The sequence below is a fragment of the Etheostoma cragini genome, chromosome 1, assembly GCF_013103735.1.
Source record: "Etheostoma cragini isolate CJK2018 chromosome 1, CSU_Ecrag_1.0, whole genome shotgun sequence".
In the NCBI taxonomy this organism is placed as follows: domain Eukaryota; kingdom Metazoa; phylum Chordata; class Actinopteri; order Perciformes; family Percidae; genus Etheostoma; species Etheostoma cragini.
The window spans coordinates 16,155,970-16,173,696 of NC_048407.1; the positions used below are offsets into that span (position 1 = coordinate 16,155,970).

The window sequence follows — 17,727 nt, forward strand, 5'->3', positions numbered from 1 at the left end:
GTTAGTCGCGTTCCAGCAGTTTGTCGAAATAAAACTTCCCTGATACTTTCATGTGTTTTATGATTGGGGAAAAATGCATGTGTTCAAAATATTGAGAGGGAGGTGTGCCCTGCGGCCTCCCCAAAGAAATCTACACGTATGGCCGATGACACTGTTTGACTGAGATGATGAAAAACAGGGACAACATTAACATTGACACGTGCAAGAGCACAACTAAATATTGTGTCTTTGATACCTTGATGGTAAAACAATAGTCATGATGCCTCTAAAATAGCAGCAATATATCCCAGAATAATGAAGCAAGAAAGCAACAAGCCTTTGTGAAGCAAAGGGCAGTGAAAAATGTGTTTCTTCTAGCTGTCATTAAATAGCAGAGACTTTATACGGGCTTCTTTCTGGCCTGTGGTTTTTCCTGCTGCTATTTCTTCAGAAGAAAACAGGCTATATTTCTAAAAGTGCTGTGGTATGTTTCCATGCATATTAAACAGAAATCATCTCACCCATGCACCTGTGGTAGATAGGAACTAAATAAACACGTGGCAGGCTGGGTTCATAATGAATGGCTTGCCTTTTAAAGAGAGCTACTTAATGATGAAGTGGGGACATCTGCCTTAGCGGACGGCTGGCCCAGCGGAGCGATGGGGCGGCCAGTGTTGGAAGCAAAGAGGTTGAGAAGCTCGCTTGGTGGTGATGGAGGTATAATGTGTGGTGAGGCAGGGTGTCTGCTCTGCGGTTTCACCCCTGCAACCTCCCATCCATTGTTCGAGACTATTATCAACTGTTCAATTATTCAGATGATATTTACCAGGGCCAATTATTCAGGGCCGTGTCCTGCAGAGAAAATGGCCCGAGTGTTTTACTGTTGCTCTCACAGGCAGAAGAGTGCGCTGCTGAGGCTGTTCAAGTCGGGGAATGGACTTGTTTCTACAAAGGGAGTGTCCCCACTGTCACAAAGGGTTGCTATAAATTACCCACCCTTATTTCAGCTTTTTTAATCGCTTTGCAGTAGTGTTTTTTTTTCCTTTGGTCGCCATAGTATTCCTTGTTAAACAATTCATCTACCTCCTCCGTTAATGGTTCCACAAGTTGGTATCACTACAGTAATACGAACACCCTGCACTCACCTGAGAGGATATGTCTTTATGCTACTTTTTACAGAAAAAGGAACCCTTGAGATGCACTGCAGTAGCATCAAAAAAGGTGGAGGATGTATTCTGAGGCAACCTGGAGTTGAGTTCAGGGTAAATGTCTTAAATGTCTACCCTTCACCTCCATCCAGTCCAGGTGGACTCCAAGTTCATAGAGACCAAAGATTGTATGTCATCACTTTGTCTCATCATCACTTTGATGTGCAGCACAGACTGATGGGGCAAACAACTCCTGAACCCCCCCCCCCCCCCAACACACATATTTTTTTGTCTCTATCTCTCTCCACAACAGCTCTCTCACCACATTTAGCTTAGCGTTTCCCTATTATATCCTAAATCCTCTGAAGAAATTTATATTCAAAAGGATAAAATTAAAGTGCACAGAATTGCAGAAAAATAGCAATATAGTAAAACAACATGTATAAGAATATAGGGAAAGCATCTTTTTCTTCACATAGACAATAAAAGACCACTAACAGAGCTGCAAACGTAATGTTGACCAGAATATAACTGTTCAAACCTGAGGCATTTCAGCAGTCTACCCCTTTAAATATAAAACATTCCTTCCGATGTCTTTCTTAAATTACAATAAACGAATTCACTCTCACGCAAGTGCATCATTGCATATCAACACCATTCAGACAAGTAATAACACAACACATGTTTTCTTGATTCTCTTCAATACCGTCAAGTTTACAGGTTGTACTTACTTTGTGAAGGTCGAGGTCAAGCTGAGGTAATAGTAGCGGTGACAGTCCACACCGAATAGTTTCTAAAACAGGTTTGATACCATCTCAATCCTCATTATTTGGGAAAAATTCTAAAGCCTTAGCTAGATAGTGCGGGGAACTATTAAGGTGTTGTTCCGTTTTTTGCTTTGTATTTGAAATATTGAGAGGAAAGAGAAGCAGAATTACAGTCAGACAAAAGAAAATGTTGAACTTTCCTTTGTGAGTTCAAAAGGGGCTTTGACTTTCCAGATATAATAAATTATGAGGTATTTCTCTTCTCAGTTATATCGAAAGGCAGAAATCAAAATCAAGGGCTTTTGCATCCTTAAGCACACATGTCTTTGGTTTTGCAGTCTATTTTTTGTTTGTTTGTTTGTTTTAAAGACAACAGCTTGATGTGTTGACGTTGAAGTGAGAGAAAAAAATCACAACTTGTCCCAGTCATGTAAATCCGCTCTTTTGCTCATTTTAACCATCCCAGATAGAAGAAATAAAAGAAAAAATATATCGTTTAAACTGGAAAACAAAACGTCCTTTGAGATCGTTTTTAAGCAGACAAAACTATAGCTATATAACCGGGATCTACTTTTCAACAAATCCTCGCGTCTCCCACTTAAAAACGCAAATGATTAAGATGCGGATCCTCTTGTCTGCAGGGTGCGTCTATTATTCCTCCATGTGACAACTTTGAACCCCTCTTCTTTAGTTCATAGTTCAGCTACAGTCCGTGGTGTCAGGGACAAGTCCTTATGCATCCGGCAAGATTACTTCTGTTCCTTTCTTGTTAAAAACAAACAGAGTTTCTCTACAGCCTGTGAACAGGTTACTCTACCGCGGTTCTCTGTACGGTCCTTTTCCTCCGCCGAAGCGCCGATCCTCCGCCGACCTGTCTTCAAACGGTGTTAGAAAGAAATCCACTTGTCCTACCGAAAATCACAGTCAGCTGAGCATGCATATTTTTTACGTTTCTTTTCCCGCCGTCAACAATTTGATGGTTTTTAGACTTATTTTGTCTTCAATGATGAGCTGACGAGCTCACTGTACCGCGGCTCTCTCCTCCTCCTCCTCTCTGTCCTCGCTGTAGCCTTCTGTCTGCGTTTAAACACCATCTGGAGCTACTAACCTCTCTCTCTCTCTCTCTCTCTCTCTCTCTCTCTCTCTCTCTCTCTCTCTCTCTCTCTCTCTCTCTCTCTCTCTCTCTCTCTCTCTCTCTCTCTCTCTCTCTCTCTCTCTCTCTCTCTCGGGTACCATCAGAGGCGAGAGCTGGCAGCTATGTACAGGAATCCTCTCTAAATTGAAGAATATCCAAATTGTACAAAGAGTACAAAAACCCATGTTGGGTACAAAAGTATGCCATTGGAGGCTAAACACTGCGATATACCATGAACGCCAATGGAACCTAATTAGTGAGTATGGGTTATTGGCTAAAAATATACGAGTATATAGGCCTATATATATATATATATATATATATATATATTTTTTTTTTTTTTTTTACAATTCAATACATTGAAAACAATTAAGTAGTGAATACTATGGATTATGTGAATGTATGGCTTGCAGAGTGCAGCTAAACTAACTAAAAATGATTTCAGATCCCAAAGAAGGTCAAATGAGAAAGCATCGAGAGCTGAGTGAAATGTGACGGTTTTACTGTCCCGCTGTCTGCCCGTGGGGGCCGCTGTTTCCTCATATCAGGACTAAAGGACAGCAAGGGGAGCAGCACTCAGTCCACGAGACTGCAGACTTTATTTACTTTATTCAACACAAAAAAAATACAACATATTTCTAAGATCTGAACGAATGCAGGAGAATATATGAACACATGTTGTGTATGTATAATATGTGCTGTGAACACACAACAGTAAATACTGCATAGCTTGTATAATGTATTGTTTTCTTTGTGTTGTCATAAATAGGCAGGTGGGTGGACTGATGGGAAGCTGGATAGACTAAATATTACTGTTATCACTGTCATTAATGTTCCCTTTTTTATTGCTCTGCATGTTTGCGTTTGTGTTGGCTGTTTTAATTAGTACCTGATAATGATGCACACCTACTCTGTATTGTTCAAATTATCATCACCAACATCAATATCCCTTTTTAGTATCCTGGCATGTTTATATCCTATTTAATAGGCTGTTTCAACCTATTCTTTTTAATGTACTGTATGTGTCGGTAACATCTGTCCAGTTAGGCAGCAAATAATTGTATTTAATCTGCCAATTTGCTATATTTTGGAATAATCGATCATTCAGTCTGAAAATACTGACAAATGTCCCTTACAGCAAGATTCTCCAAGCAAGAAGGACGTCTTCAAATTGTTTAGTTTGTCTGACCAACTGTTCAATACCGAAGGGTATTCAACTCTTACTTTTGAAAGACTGGAACCACTGACAGCTTTCTTCATTAAATTAAATTTATTCAATATTAAAATGGTTGCAGAATTCATTTTCTGCCACTCAACTTATTTATTAATGATTACTCATTTCAGCTTCAATATTGATTAACAAAGACTTTTGGCGGACTTTGGGGAATTTGCAGTAATGTTTATGAATGTACACAATCACTAAATAAAACAACTAAATATTAGCTCAGCAGACCGAACAAAACAGAGAGAGATTTAGAAAAAGGCAAATACATCTGGTTCCTTTAGTGAGAATCCTCCACCTGTCCACACTGGTCTGTTGCTCCCGTTGCCCCACCCACCTACCCTTTCTCTACGTCTGCCGGACACACACACACACACACACACACACTGACACACACACACACACACACACACATACACACACAAATAGCCATAGAGGGGGACAGAAGACAAAGCTGACACCCTCCTGACCCCTCCTGTGTCTATAGAACAAACAGCAGTAAAGTACACACAGACAGGTGCTCTGCCCGACTCCAGTCCCACCAGTCTCGCCAGCCTCGCCAACCTCGCACACACACTGCTCTCACTTGGAGCCAGGAGGATTTAAAAAAAAGAACCTCCAGTCCTGATTTAAAAATGTGCAGGAGGAAGCCCCAATGCTCTTTGATTGGAACAAAACAGTTTCCCCCATGCCTTTGTGAAGGAATAACTTCAGGTCACCTAAAGTCCAGTGCCAATGTTGCCAAAGCAGCTGCTGTAAAAATGTTCAATCAACACACATACACACACACACAAACACACAAACACACACACACACACACACAAAGTGAAATACACTTAGCTTACACCCATAAACAGATGCATAGGCCATTACAAGCTGGCTCTGTCGGAGGCAGTGTGTGTAGAGTACCGTGGTGGAAGTATGGTTGTCAAGGAGATGGATGGAGTGTTTATGAAACTCACTCTCTATATTTCTCCCTTTCAGAGTTATGGCCCTAGGTGGCTCTGTACTCATGCACTATTGTGTGTGTGTATGTGTAAATATGTTACCATAGGTATTTGTTTCTCTTCCAGAATACTGTAAAGGGAAGAGGTATATATCTCTGTGTGTGTGTGTGTGTGTGTGTGTGGCCTTGAGTGACAGAAAGGTTGGCAATGGGGGTTGCATACAAAGAAAGGATTCCTGTCAAGGTGACAGCTCCAAGATTGACAGGATGCTATTCTCCTCGGGAACGGCGTCAGTCAACTTGTCAGCCTTCCTGTACGACAGCCTCTCACTCCTCTTAATTTGGCCTTTTGTTGAGCGGTCACTGGGTTAGCTCTCACACTCCATGTGGCCGGCCTGATAAACTGCACAATGAAACACACGCGCACGAGGCGGGGAACTCGCTTCGATGAACTCTTTTTGCCAAAATACAGAGACTGGAAGTCCCTTCAATTGCATTACTGTAATAACAAAAACAGCTTTGTCTCCCCTTTCATTCACTTCTCTATCTCTCTGTCACCTCACCCCCCCCCCCCCCCCCCCCCCCCCCCCCCCCCCCCAAACTGCTGTGGACTCTGTTATGTTGACAGCATCTCCTTGATGGTTGAGCTCTCAGTGAGATACAACAACTAGGTTTGGTCATTGTGCTGGTATGCAAATGACTCTTTCTGTGTGTGTGTGTGTGCGTGTGTGTGTGTGTGTGTGTGTTTGTGTGTGTGTGTGTGTGTGTGTGTTTGTGTGTGTGTGTGTGTGTGTGTGTGTGTCAGAGTAAAGGCAAGAGGGAAGTTTGCAGCATTTCGTACACTCACACATTGTAAATCCTTTCCTATAGTGGCAGTCACAGGCTAGTGTGTTGACAGGAGATAAGGTCCTGAGCCGACTGAAAGGAACGCTAGACCTATTGTGTTCCTGCCCTCTTCTCTCTTCTACTATCCTATCCCCTCTCATGCACATTCAATAGACCACACTCTTGTGGAGCTGCCATTAATGTCCCCATTGTATGTTCCAGGCAGTCATGAAAGGGGAAAGAATACATCTCACTTCATCAAAAAAGGAAAAAAGTAACCGTGATGCTGCTTGAAAAGCTGATGAAAAATCATTGGGTTTGAGCTGAGAAAGCTACATATGAGTCTCATGCATCCTCCCTGAATATGGGTTATGTAATTTAAACACTGTTTCTTTAATAGTGTGCTTAAGAGGATGTTGTTCTCTGACTTTCTATGTTAACGTCTAAGGAGTGCATGTCCTCAAGCTGCTCCTTAATGTTATGAAGGAGGATGAGACAGAGAGAGTCTTTCTGTGATACGGCGTGGTGTAACGGACCATTGACCCACCCACTCAAGCACGTTTGCTGGAATGCTGCTTTTACAAATTGCACCCACAGACCCCCCTGACATTTTGTTTGCAATCAAGCAGCAAAGTGTTGGTTGTTTGAGTCATCCAGACATGATGTGAATTCATAATTCAATCCATGCTCTTTGGAAACAATGTCCATTGAAATACTTGACTTCCAGGTTGTGTTTTCTGCCAGAGAACTCTTATAAGAGCACTACACAATGCATTACTGTAGCTAGTCAGACTATTTTTCTATTCCATGTACCTTTGTGATTTTTTATCCAACTCTTTTTTTCTTTTTTTTGCAACAAACTATTGCAAAAGTGTTGCAATGCCTAAATCATATTTCACTTGTCTTAAATATTTCATTTGTGTACAGAGCTGAAATTTCTGAGCCAAGCAAAAACGCAGAATATAGAAAATGAGGTTAAATTGCAGATATTTGACCTTAATCCCATTGTTATACACAGACATGCATCCTATTGCCAACAACTAGTAAAAAAGCAAAAAGTGTGATACGCTGACTAATTATGTATAACTGCAGAAGTGTTTTAGGATCTTTACATGCAGGTAAAGTAAGTGCATGCGTATATTGTATGTGTTTTCTTTGTCCAGATTGGCAGGCTGACTTAAAGCGCAGGGTCACAGCTGACCACCAGAAGTGCATACTGAAAAAGGAGGAACTGACACCTGATTAAACCAAGTGTTGACTCAAGAACAGGATATGCAGCCTGAGTCTGATAGGGAGACAGACAGTAAAAAGTCCTCAGTATGCAGGTGAATACGCCCTCATACCCTCACATGAAAACGTCACTTCTATATATGACTGTGTTTCCCAAGAGACAATATGTGTGTGCTCTTGTGCGAATGTGTGTTTGCGTGTGTTCAGACAGTTGGTGGTGCTGGCACTGGAGATAGTGACTAGAGGTGGATGAGGCACTGTATCAAGTTGTGAACATCTGTTCCTCATAGAAACCACAAAGCTGGTGCTGAGGAAACAGAGGGGATAACTTCTCTCTCTCACACAGGCACACACACACACACACACACACACACACACACACACACACACACACACACACCCTTCATCACCACCTTGCTTCTCCTCCCACACACCTCTCACTTTTTTCCATTCCTTATTTATTTACTCTCTTTTCCTCACTCCTCTTGCATCATCATCAACATCCATCTTTTCCCACATTTCTGATGATCTTTGCCACGTTTATTTGCTTATTTCTTTGGCGGAGATACAGTGCAGAAGTCATTAAGCAACTGATTCATGAAAAAGTTATGTTCTCAAATGAACAGCAACAATACAAAACATATCTAATTTTCACTTTGGTTGTGATATAATTGTTCATCAGTTTAAGTGACAATGCAAAACTGTAAGTAAAAAAACACTTATTCAGAAGTCATCTACAAGGTTAAATCTTTGAAAACTCATGTGTAATCAAACTATGGTAAGTATTCCAACCCCAAATTAACAAAATACATCAGATTTCACAATTTTGTGGGATTGTAAGTTGCTTGAATTTTTAAAAATATAAAATGAATTGAATTAAGTGTTGGCATGAAAAGGACACTGTTATCAAAATGAATTCAACCTTGAAGTCATTTTATATGACCTCAAGGTTCAAGACATGGATAATAATGTTGATGATATATCACAAAGGGACATCAAGATAAGGAGAGCAACAACGTTGTGTACTTATATGAAAGTTATCTCTTCTTGTGAAAGAAAACTGTAAAGAATGGCATGTTCATAGTATATAGGATTAGGATTGGCTCAAATTATGAAGTCTATGATACAGCAGACATGAGCCAAGGCTTTGTTAGGAATTCACTGCACCTTTTCCCTCAAAGTCCCTTGATTTAGTCCTTTCTGCTTTTCTTCCTCTTTCCATCTCTTTCATTGCCTTCCTCCCTTTATCTGGGCCCGCTCTAAGGATGTGCTAGTGCTAGGTGGCAGTTCCTTATTGTAGGGTGTCTATATGAGTGTGTGTGTGTGTGTGTGTGTGTGTGTGTGTGTGTGTGTGTGTGTGTTTCTGTATGCTGTGTGCGGCTGATAAGACCCAGGGAGAAGAGCCAGCGTGCCGACATATTCTTGCCACCACGGTTATCGCCCGTCGCAGCTGTGCCTGAGCTCGGCGACATCTGCTCCCTCACAGGAAGCCTATGCTGCAGCTCACAACACCTCACACACACATGCACATGCACGAAAACACATTACTACTACTTCTTTTTTCTATACAGTGTGAACATATCGCTGGATACACACACACACACACACACACACACACACACACACACACACACATACACTTACACATACACACACACCAGGTAAGATACTTGAGAGAAAGAGCTGTGTTTACAGTTCACACTGACACATTTTGATTTCCTCAGTGTAGGCATTTGTGCGTGTGTGTGAGAGACAGATGCTTGGGTTGGGGCACTGATACTGTACCAGAGTTCTACTGGGTTTTTATCACAGAATTACAGGGAGGATGCTTATGACTAAGCCTAATTATAGAGGCCCTATCGCTGCAACGTTCACAAAGCTCATTACTGCCAAGAGACGGCAGGCGCTGCAGGTAATTCACTACGTTGGGTATTAGTCCCCGCTCTGGCTTACAGTTTCTACATATTTAGAGTCTCTAAAATTGAGCCTTTAATGTCTGATTCTTAATGCATCTCTCTCTCCTCAAACTCTTTGCTGAATGAAGTAAAGGTTTTCATTTTTACCTACAGGCACTACTTCAGTGTTTTCAGTGCTTTTAGAATCAATTACACGCTATATTCTCTTCCCTTTATCCTGGATGACTTTCAAGTTTCCCTCATCCGTCTGCAAAATACTCCCTTAAAGTTTTTGCTCTGTCATTCACTTTGATGCACCCTCATGACCTGCATGTGTATTATGAAGCCATTGAAGCTGAACTGTGAAACTCAAGAATCTAATTCTGTTCCTTGCAGCTGTATGGGGATGCCCAGAGGAAGACCCCCCACCCACTTAATGCTCTAACAACCTCCTTCCCTTTACTTTCCAGTGCCATAGGACAAATGTGCTCCACAACAATAATGACACATTTATTTGTGCGTGACAGCTTAAATGAGAACCATATTCCTTGACAACAAGAGAACGCTGTTGAGAGAAATTGCACTAATTGGTGGCCAATTTAATCCTGATTCAGGATTCAATTTCATCTCTAAAGTGAGTGTGTTTAATATAAAATAAATATAATAAATACATACAGTAAATTGCTAAAGGCACTGGGAAACAAACCTTAGATCATTTTACAGAGAAGACATCATTTGGAGAAGAAAACTCATTTAGATGGCAATGTTCGATGCCATTCTAACCTTGAAACCTCAGCTTCAATCATCAAATGAAAGGTCTACTCACAAGATGAAGAAGCCTCACGTTGCCCTTATAGCACGCAGCACTAAGTCAACCCAAACTGATTATCTGCCAATCACTCCGACTTAATGAGCAGACCTGACAGCTGTGGGATGCTCCATCCCTCATCAGAGTAACACCCTGCCAAAATATTTCATGAAACAGGTCCTTTAGATGACAAGCTCCTACCTTCACCACATCCGTAGTAGCTGCTAGTTGCCAGGTTTAGATCAAGGCTTCCATGCTGGGGTCTGTGGGCAGTGTGTTTATCCCTCAGCCCTCTGTGGCTGATCAGTGTGACCGTGGCGACACGTGGAGTACAAGCTGGAGTAGAGGAAGCCCCAGCTCTAAGGTCGGCCTTCTTCTGGCGCTCCAAATGGACTTTGGCAGACATGTTCGGACATTCAAATCTCCACTGTTAAGAACTTTCCAATTTCTTTCAGGTGAAGGGATTCAAACTTTGGCGACGCACTGTTTGTATAAAGCACTATGTGCACATTGGCAGATCTATAGGTCCAAGCAGTGTAGCAAAGACAATCAGTGGTAAAGCTCAAAAATGCTAAAAGGCGTTTTCATATGTCTTTAAGGTTTTGCATGCTGTTGCCCATAATATTCAGCCAGTTTGACGTTGTTGCCCAAATAGATCATTGTATGAACCACAGAGCAGTCATGCAAGGAACTATCTGTTGTTAAAGCACCAAACTGAGAAAAAGAAGAGGTTGGTTCCTTTTCTTCCTTTCACCTCTTCATTAAAAACTGTGATCCATGTTGTATTATTCCTTGATTCCTCTGGTATTTTTTCTTTCCTTCATGTCTCCATACAACTGTGAAAAAACGATGGTTGTATGTTAACAGCCACGAGTAGCTGCCTGCTGTCCTCAGCTCCAAGTCTCTTTCCCTTTAGATGTTATTGGCACATCTCGTGTTCACATCTACCTTTCTTTTTTGTTTTCTAGTCATCTGGTTCTCTTGATCTCTCTTCGTACCTTTCCAGCAGAGTGTGCGTGAGAGAGTGTGTGTTTGTCAGTGGCAGGTCAGCTTGTCTCGCTTGTCTCTGGCTGAGGGGCTGTGCTCTCATCGGAACCCTCCTCCTCCCCTGCCTGCCACTGCCGCTCAAAAGAGAAGTGTGTTAGATAGTTTGTGTGGTTTTTTGTGTGTTGCAGGACTGCAGCCCCTGGGGAGGCCAGGCAGCAGAACTGGTTGCGGTGATAGCAGCAGACAGCAGCAGGCAGAAGGACCTGGGTCTCCATCTGGGCTTCCTCTCTCAGGAACCAGCTGTGTCTGTGGCCAGCAGCCACTCCTTCCCTCCTTGCATCACCCGTTCTAACCCCTCTTCCTTCCTTACCATGATCCTATGCTTCTGTGCACCTTGCCAAATGACCATTATAACACTTCCTGTTGTCCCATCTTCAAAAACTCCTCCTTCTTGTCCATCCATCTACTCATCTTTGGTGTTGTTCTTAGGCTCTTCTTCACCAGCGTCCATCTTTGGCATTTATTGTGTGCATGATAGTAAAGTGCAAAAGGAAGTTCATCCAATGCTTGTGTTGTTAAATGATAATGAATGATGATGATCAATGAAATTTGCATCTCACAGTTCACCCAAAAGATGATTGCAGCAATTCCATGTCACTTACTGATTTTGGTAAACATTTTTGCGTTATAAATTTAAAGTGGAATTTAAAATGTTCCTGTGCTTCCCTCAATCCTGAAAGCTGCCGGGAGGAGAATTGAACAACTATCCATTGTGCTGTTGCCATTGGTTTTCCATGACAAATGTAAGTCCAATATTCACAGGACTTTTAGGCCTGGTTTGATCCACCAACTACAGAGACAATTATCTGGGCTGAGCGTGTTATATGATTGATTTCCTTCACAAGCTACTTTGGCTCTCAGTCATTTTGTGTTGGACAGAGCCGTGAGACTCAACCTTTTAGATATGAAGCTAAAAGCCAAAATAACTAGCTAAAAGAGCACAAAAGCTGCATACAACTGTCAAGGTGGCCATTCCTTTTTCCTGTGTTGAATGCTATTAATGACCATATTGTTAAAATTAACAATATGAGAATATATATATATATATATATATATATATATATATATATATATATATATATATATATATATATATATATATATATATATATATATATATAAGAAGATAAAAATTGTTTATGGCATGGAAAATGTTAACTTTTACAGTAAAGTAGCTGGCAAAGAAAAAGAAAAAATCCAGATTGATGTTCAGGAAAAGCAGTTACATTGAAAACATTTTTTTTGCAATTCAACAAAACAGAAAACACTCTACTTTCCATTGAAACATAATTTCTATTGGCCATTTCAACAGAAATTCCCACCACAATTTCGTTTTTGATTTTGATGTAGACAGCTCTTCCCACCCACTCCATGTTAACTTCTCATTTCACACATTCCAGATAAACAAAGACTTTCCCTTCAAAGTTATTGCAATTAGGGGCCAAGGTAGTTTCTTTGAACGTATAATTTTAACTTTTTTTGTTTGAGCTGGTACTTTATTCTACCCCCTAGCACACCACATCATGTAGGTGACAGTAAGCAGTCAACTCTAAATAGAGTAAAAGCACCCCTGTTTGGGGAAAAGATATGCTGAAACACTATTTTACATTTAGAATCAAAGATGCTAAAGTAAACTACACAAGCCCCAACAGTTGAGGAGTTTTCATGTAAAACTCTGGCAACATTGTAGCCATCACCCTCTTGACCTCTGACCCGTCAGGACTCCTTAACCCCTAACCAAGAGTGGCCTGTGCCTGTGACACACACGCACATTACCACATACTTTTGTTGGAGCAAGTAGTGTGCTGATGAGAGAAGTGAGAGGGGATGTGAGTACACAGATGTGCCAGGAGCCTGGTGGAAACCAACCCATATGGTCAGCAGCAGAGAGGAAGTGAGAGAAACTCATGTCACTATCTTTGTAAGTGGGGGGCGGAGAGAGGGAGAGAGAGAGATAGAGAGAGAGTGGGGGAGCTGATTTCTCTATAAACCCACAGTGCATACAGCAAAGAAAATGTAGGTGCTTTTCATTTTCAATAAACCAATGGGATTTTTAAAATGTGTTCATGCACACCACTTTCACACTTTGTCAATATAAACGCCAATATTAGTGAAATCAAAGTGCAAATTACATTTGATTTGAATCACCAGAGCAACTGATAATAATTAGGGATGGGCTCGTTTTGGGTTAAGTGGGCGAGACCTGTAACTACAGGTAGTCAGCAAAATGAGAATGAAACATACGGTTATTGCATCATATGAACTGCGTGAGAACACATCAGGTGGTAAAGCAGGGGGAGAATGGATGTTCATAACAGGTTTGGGAAGAGACAACAGGTGCAGATAATGGGGTAAGTCAGAAAAATTGCAAAGTTTTCACCTTTCTTGATTGGATGACGTAAACCAACAGGGATGTATCTAGACAGCATTGAACTGATTGGATAATTGTGGGAGGAGCACAACGATACGAACGGAAAGAGCACAGAGGCGTAGTTAAAAAAATTAAAGGAAGCAAAGAATTGCATAAGTAAAAGCAACATTTTTGGGTATGAAGTGATTAACGCTAAGCACTATATAAAATACATATTATAAATTTACAAATTAAAAACTCAAGTTGTTTCACTTACTTTCAACATGGCATCGGGTAGAAAAACATATCTCCAAATCTTACAAGAGGTACCCTGTACTTAATTGTGAATTTAGTTTGGGATGATGATGTAACCCCTTCATAACTCACCACTCTTTTGTCCATATGGGAGGTCATATGTGCATAAGCAAAATGCAATAAAAGGCTTTTTTTTATAATTTTTGGGGTATTTTACTCCTTCATTTTACATCGGAGAGCTGAAGAAATAAAAGACAAGAGAGGGGGAACAACATGTAGCAAAGGGCCCCAGGACGAAGCCGAACCCAGGCCCGCTGCGTAGAGGAGTAAACCTCTGTGAATGGGCACCTGCTCTACCAGGTGAGCTACCCTGGCGCCCAGATGTTTTTTTTATACTAATATTCATTATCTCAACTTTAATCTTGTATTGCAAAAAGGCAAGATTTTTGCAGGATGTATTTTTTGCTTGTGTACCCCAACCTGCTTGACTGAAAAACATACACACACACACACACACACACACACACACACACACAAACACACACAGACACACACACACACACACACACACACACACAAACACACACAGACACACGCACACACAGACACACAACATGTACCTGTTATAGAAGCCTTGCCTCTTTTGCCCCCCTCCCCTCACATGTTGGAGGTATAAAATGAGTTTTTGGGGAGAGAGAGATAATGATTCCCCCATAATCACCAGAGGCCAGCTCTGGTTCTGGCAGGTGCTATCACAGTGGCGACCCATTGGTGCCTTCTCCCCTGAGATAAGGTCAGGGGGATGACGGGAGGGAGGATTGGTGGAGGGAGGAGCAGGGGAGGAGAGAACAGGGCAGAGGGGGGCAAAACGTGTGTTGCAGGCGGGCGGCTAGCCTTGGCTTATCTCCCCCCAGCGGCTGCCGCTACTGGCTCCCAGATGTGGCGGGCCAGAACAGCCGTGTCAGAAAGATCCCTCTATCAGCAACACACAGGCACCCCTAGCAAAATACAAACCAGCAGGAGGACACTCCAGGACTTCATTACCTCTTTAAAACTTCAATCAGCATGCAGAAGAGAAATAATCAGCAACATTCGTTTGTTGATCGAAAGGAACAAATCTGTCTTTCTTGCTTTCTAGCTAGGTTATTAATTGTCATACCAGCACAATTTCCTAACGTTGATGGAGAACATGTTTTTCTCCGTTATGAATGTAAACACCTACAGAGTTCTTTCAGCATTTTGGTCAGAGGGTAGACCAGATGCAACTTTTCACCTTGTACAGCGAAAGCAAAGCATGTGAAAGTCAGTGGTTGGGACGGCTGGCGTCTGCCGGCTGGTGGCGCAAAGCAGCCATATGGTGAATCATCTTACCTGCCTGTGAGACACCTGGTCACCACTAACCAGCTGAACCCTTCAACTCCGCAGCTGTCCGAGCACTGTGAGCCAACACATACTCCACTGTTGTACAACATGTTAAAGGTTCTGAAAGGTTTTGCTGCCAACACATCGCTTGCAAAGTGACTATACACATTTATAAGCTGTAGAAACGTCAGAAAACACAACTATGGAATAACTTGAAACTTGAAACTAACAGTACTATAACTGTGAGGGTGATTTTCATTTCATAACAATCAAAACCTCACAAATGTCACCCTACTTTGTAAACTCTATATTGAGGATAATTCATTTAGGGGATTGCTCCAGTGCCACCGAAAGATCCGCCTGATATCCTTTGTTTCCGGCAGGATGTCCCTCACCTTCAGTCATTCTTTGAATTTTCTCAGACAGATTTTGAATTTTTATTTTGTACACTAGAATGACTATGAAGAAAGGACATTGTTATAGGAACTGGCACAAAACTCTTAAACGTGTTTCTGTTTGGATGGCGCAAAACTGAAGGATGATGCAGTCCCCAGAACTGATAATTTCAATGATAACTTTTCATACTAAGGCCTTACTTAACTAGTTTCATTGTTAGCTTCAACATTTCATGGGACTGTACACCATAGAATATTTAGGTGGGAAGAGTTTGTATTTGTTTCCATTTGCACACAGTGAGACAGGATCAATAAGAACCCTCAAGTGTCTCATCCAGAGGAAGTTACTGCAACGAATTTGGACCAACCTAAAGAAGAAGAGAAAACACAGTATCCACTGGCAACCTCCTTCTATCACTAGAAACCAGATAAGTCAGTCGAGGCGTGTTCACCTTCTCTCTGCTGTGTTTTTAGAATACACACCTGTTTGGCACAGACAGCGTCAGAAAAACCTCCAGATCTTAACAGAACTCTATAAGTTAAACCGTCCCCATCTGTCACTATCGAGCTCCACACAGATGCACACTGAACGCCTCCTCTCTCTTATCCTTTGTACAGCACACTTGGCACCCATTCAAGAACTGTCAAAGCACACCTGCTAAATTAAGCCTGTTCTCATACTTGCAAACACACACCCACAAGTTCAAGAGTACGCAGTACGCATGCACAAATTGAAACACACGGACACACATACACACATACACACACATACAGTGCTATTACAGTAGCCTATTAAAAACAATTCCTTTTTCCAAACCACATTGATAAAAATAATATACAAATGTGCAATTTACAGCAAAGATACGACTGATATTATTATTGAATCATAAACAATGTTTAAAACTCTTAGTGTTTTGTGTTTAAGACTCTTCTGGGCTGCTTGACATCAAAAATGTATGAACATATTGTGCTAGGGTTGTGTTTATCCAGCTCTTTCTTTCGTGCCTCTCTGGACTAGAATATCTGACGGTTGATGACGGACTGATTAGATCAGAAATGACATGAAAAACGCAATATGTTACATTGAAGCTGATTTATATAAGTAAATAATATATGGCAGGTTTAATATGCCTCTGTCAAAATGAACCCCATTTTACTGCCCTAAACTCTGATCTCTGGATGCCCACCTCACTTGACCCCCTTAAACCCAGCCTGGCCTCTCTCTTGTGGCCTGTGGCATGCACAGACGCTGAGCTGCTCTAAATAGGTGCCACTGTGAATTGGAGACAGATGGAAACGAAGGTTCCCTGCAGAGTGGTTCCCCTGCAGCTGTGCTGTGTACCCGGTGCCAGGGAGTGATGACAGCTCAGCAAGGGGGCACCCAGAGACATAGAAGACATCACCATCTCACTTCCACTCTCTCTCTCTCTCTCTCTCTCTGTCACACACACACACACACACACACACACACACACACACACACACACATACACACACACACACAAACAGCAAAGGTGCAAAGAGGAGGGGTGTTAGCTCCAATACCAGCCTCCAGAAATGTGAAAGTAGAGATTTAAGTGAGGAGACAAGCGATAGACTGCTACAACACATTTTGCTTCTCCATGGCAACCAATCAGACACAGAAGCACTTGCCTAAAGACTGATACATTAAACATCAGGCCACTGCCCTACTTCTAATTAGCCTACTACAGTTTTGTTTCAATTGCTAAATGACAGTGGGCACAACTGGAGCCACATGTGCAAATCTCTAACTGCACAGCAGCAGTTTATGTGGACCAAACTCGAGTTTGTTTTTCATTACTTAAACACAGTTTTCAAAAGTCTACACATTTATCCCATGGCTTTAACCACAACATGCACAGCACTTTGAATTTACAGCACTTTGTTTAACATGCTGCTATCACAACTGTTAACCACACATTCAAAATAAAATAGATTTCAGTCTGGTGCATTTCAAACAATGCCGATTTCAGGTGAAAGCTGGAGGTGTCTTGTTTGAGACTGGTTAGTGAACACATACTGTATGTATATACAGTACTGTGGAAAAGTCTTAGGCAGGTGTGAAAAAAATGCTGTAAACTAAAACTGCTTTCAAAAATATGAATAGTGATTATTTATTTATATCAATTTACAAAATGCAAAGTGAGTAAACAAAAGAAAAATCTAAATCACATCAAAGTTTGGTGTTACTACCCTTTGCTTTCAAACCAGCATCAATTCTTATAGGTATTCTTGCAAAAAGTCGGGCAACGTTGAGGATCGTAGACAGAGTGGTCGGCCAAGGAAACTTAGTGCAGCAGATGAAAAACACATCAAGCTTATTTCCCTTCAAAATCGGAAGA

At 41.5% G+C, this 17,727-nt stretch overlaps 1 protein-coding gene across 6 annotated transcripts in view; it reads right to left on the reverse strand.

Moving 5' to 3' along the window:
* Positions 1 to 11,083, reverse strand: part of cbfa2t3 (CBFA2/RUNX1 partner transcriptional co-repressor 3) — a 37,371-nt gene extending 26,288 nt beyond the window's left edge. For 2 of the 6 annotated variants that reach the window (XM_034882005.1, XM_034881999.1), the window contains exon 1: positions 10,157 to 11,082. In XM_034882005.1, the coding sequence (XP_034737896.1) occupies positions 10,157 to 10,361 (205 nt within the window). In that variant the 5' untranslated portion in view covers positions 10,362 to 11,082. Of the gene's footprint in view, positions 1 to 1,858; positions 2,985 to 10,156 lie in introns of those variants that run through there. The other 4 variants (XM_034882044.1, XM_034882013.1, XM_034882023.1 and 1 more) reach the window with 3 other exon arrangements.
* Between the last annotated feature and the right edge of the window lie 6,644 nt (positions 11,084 to 17,727).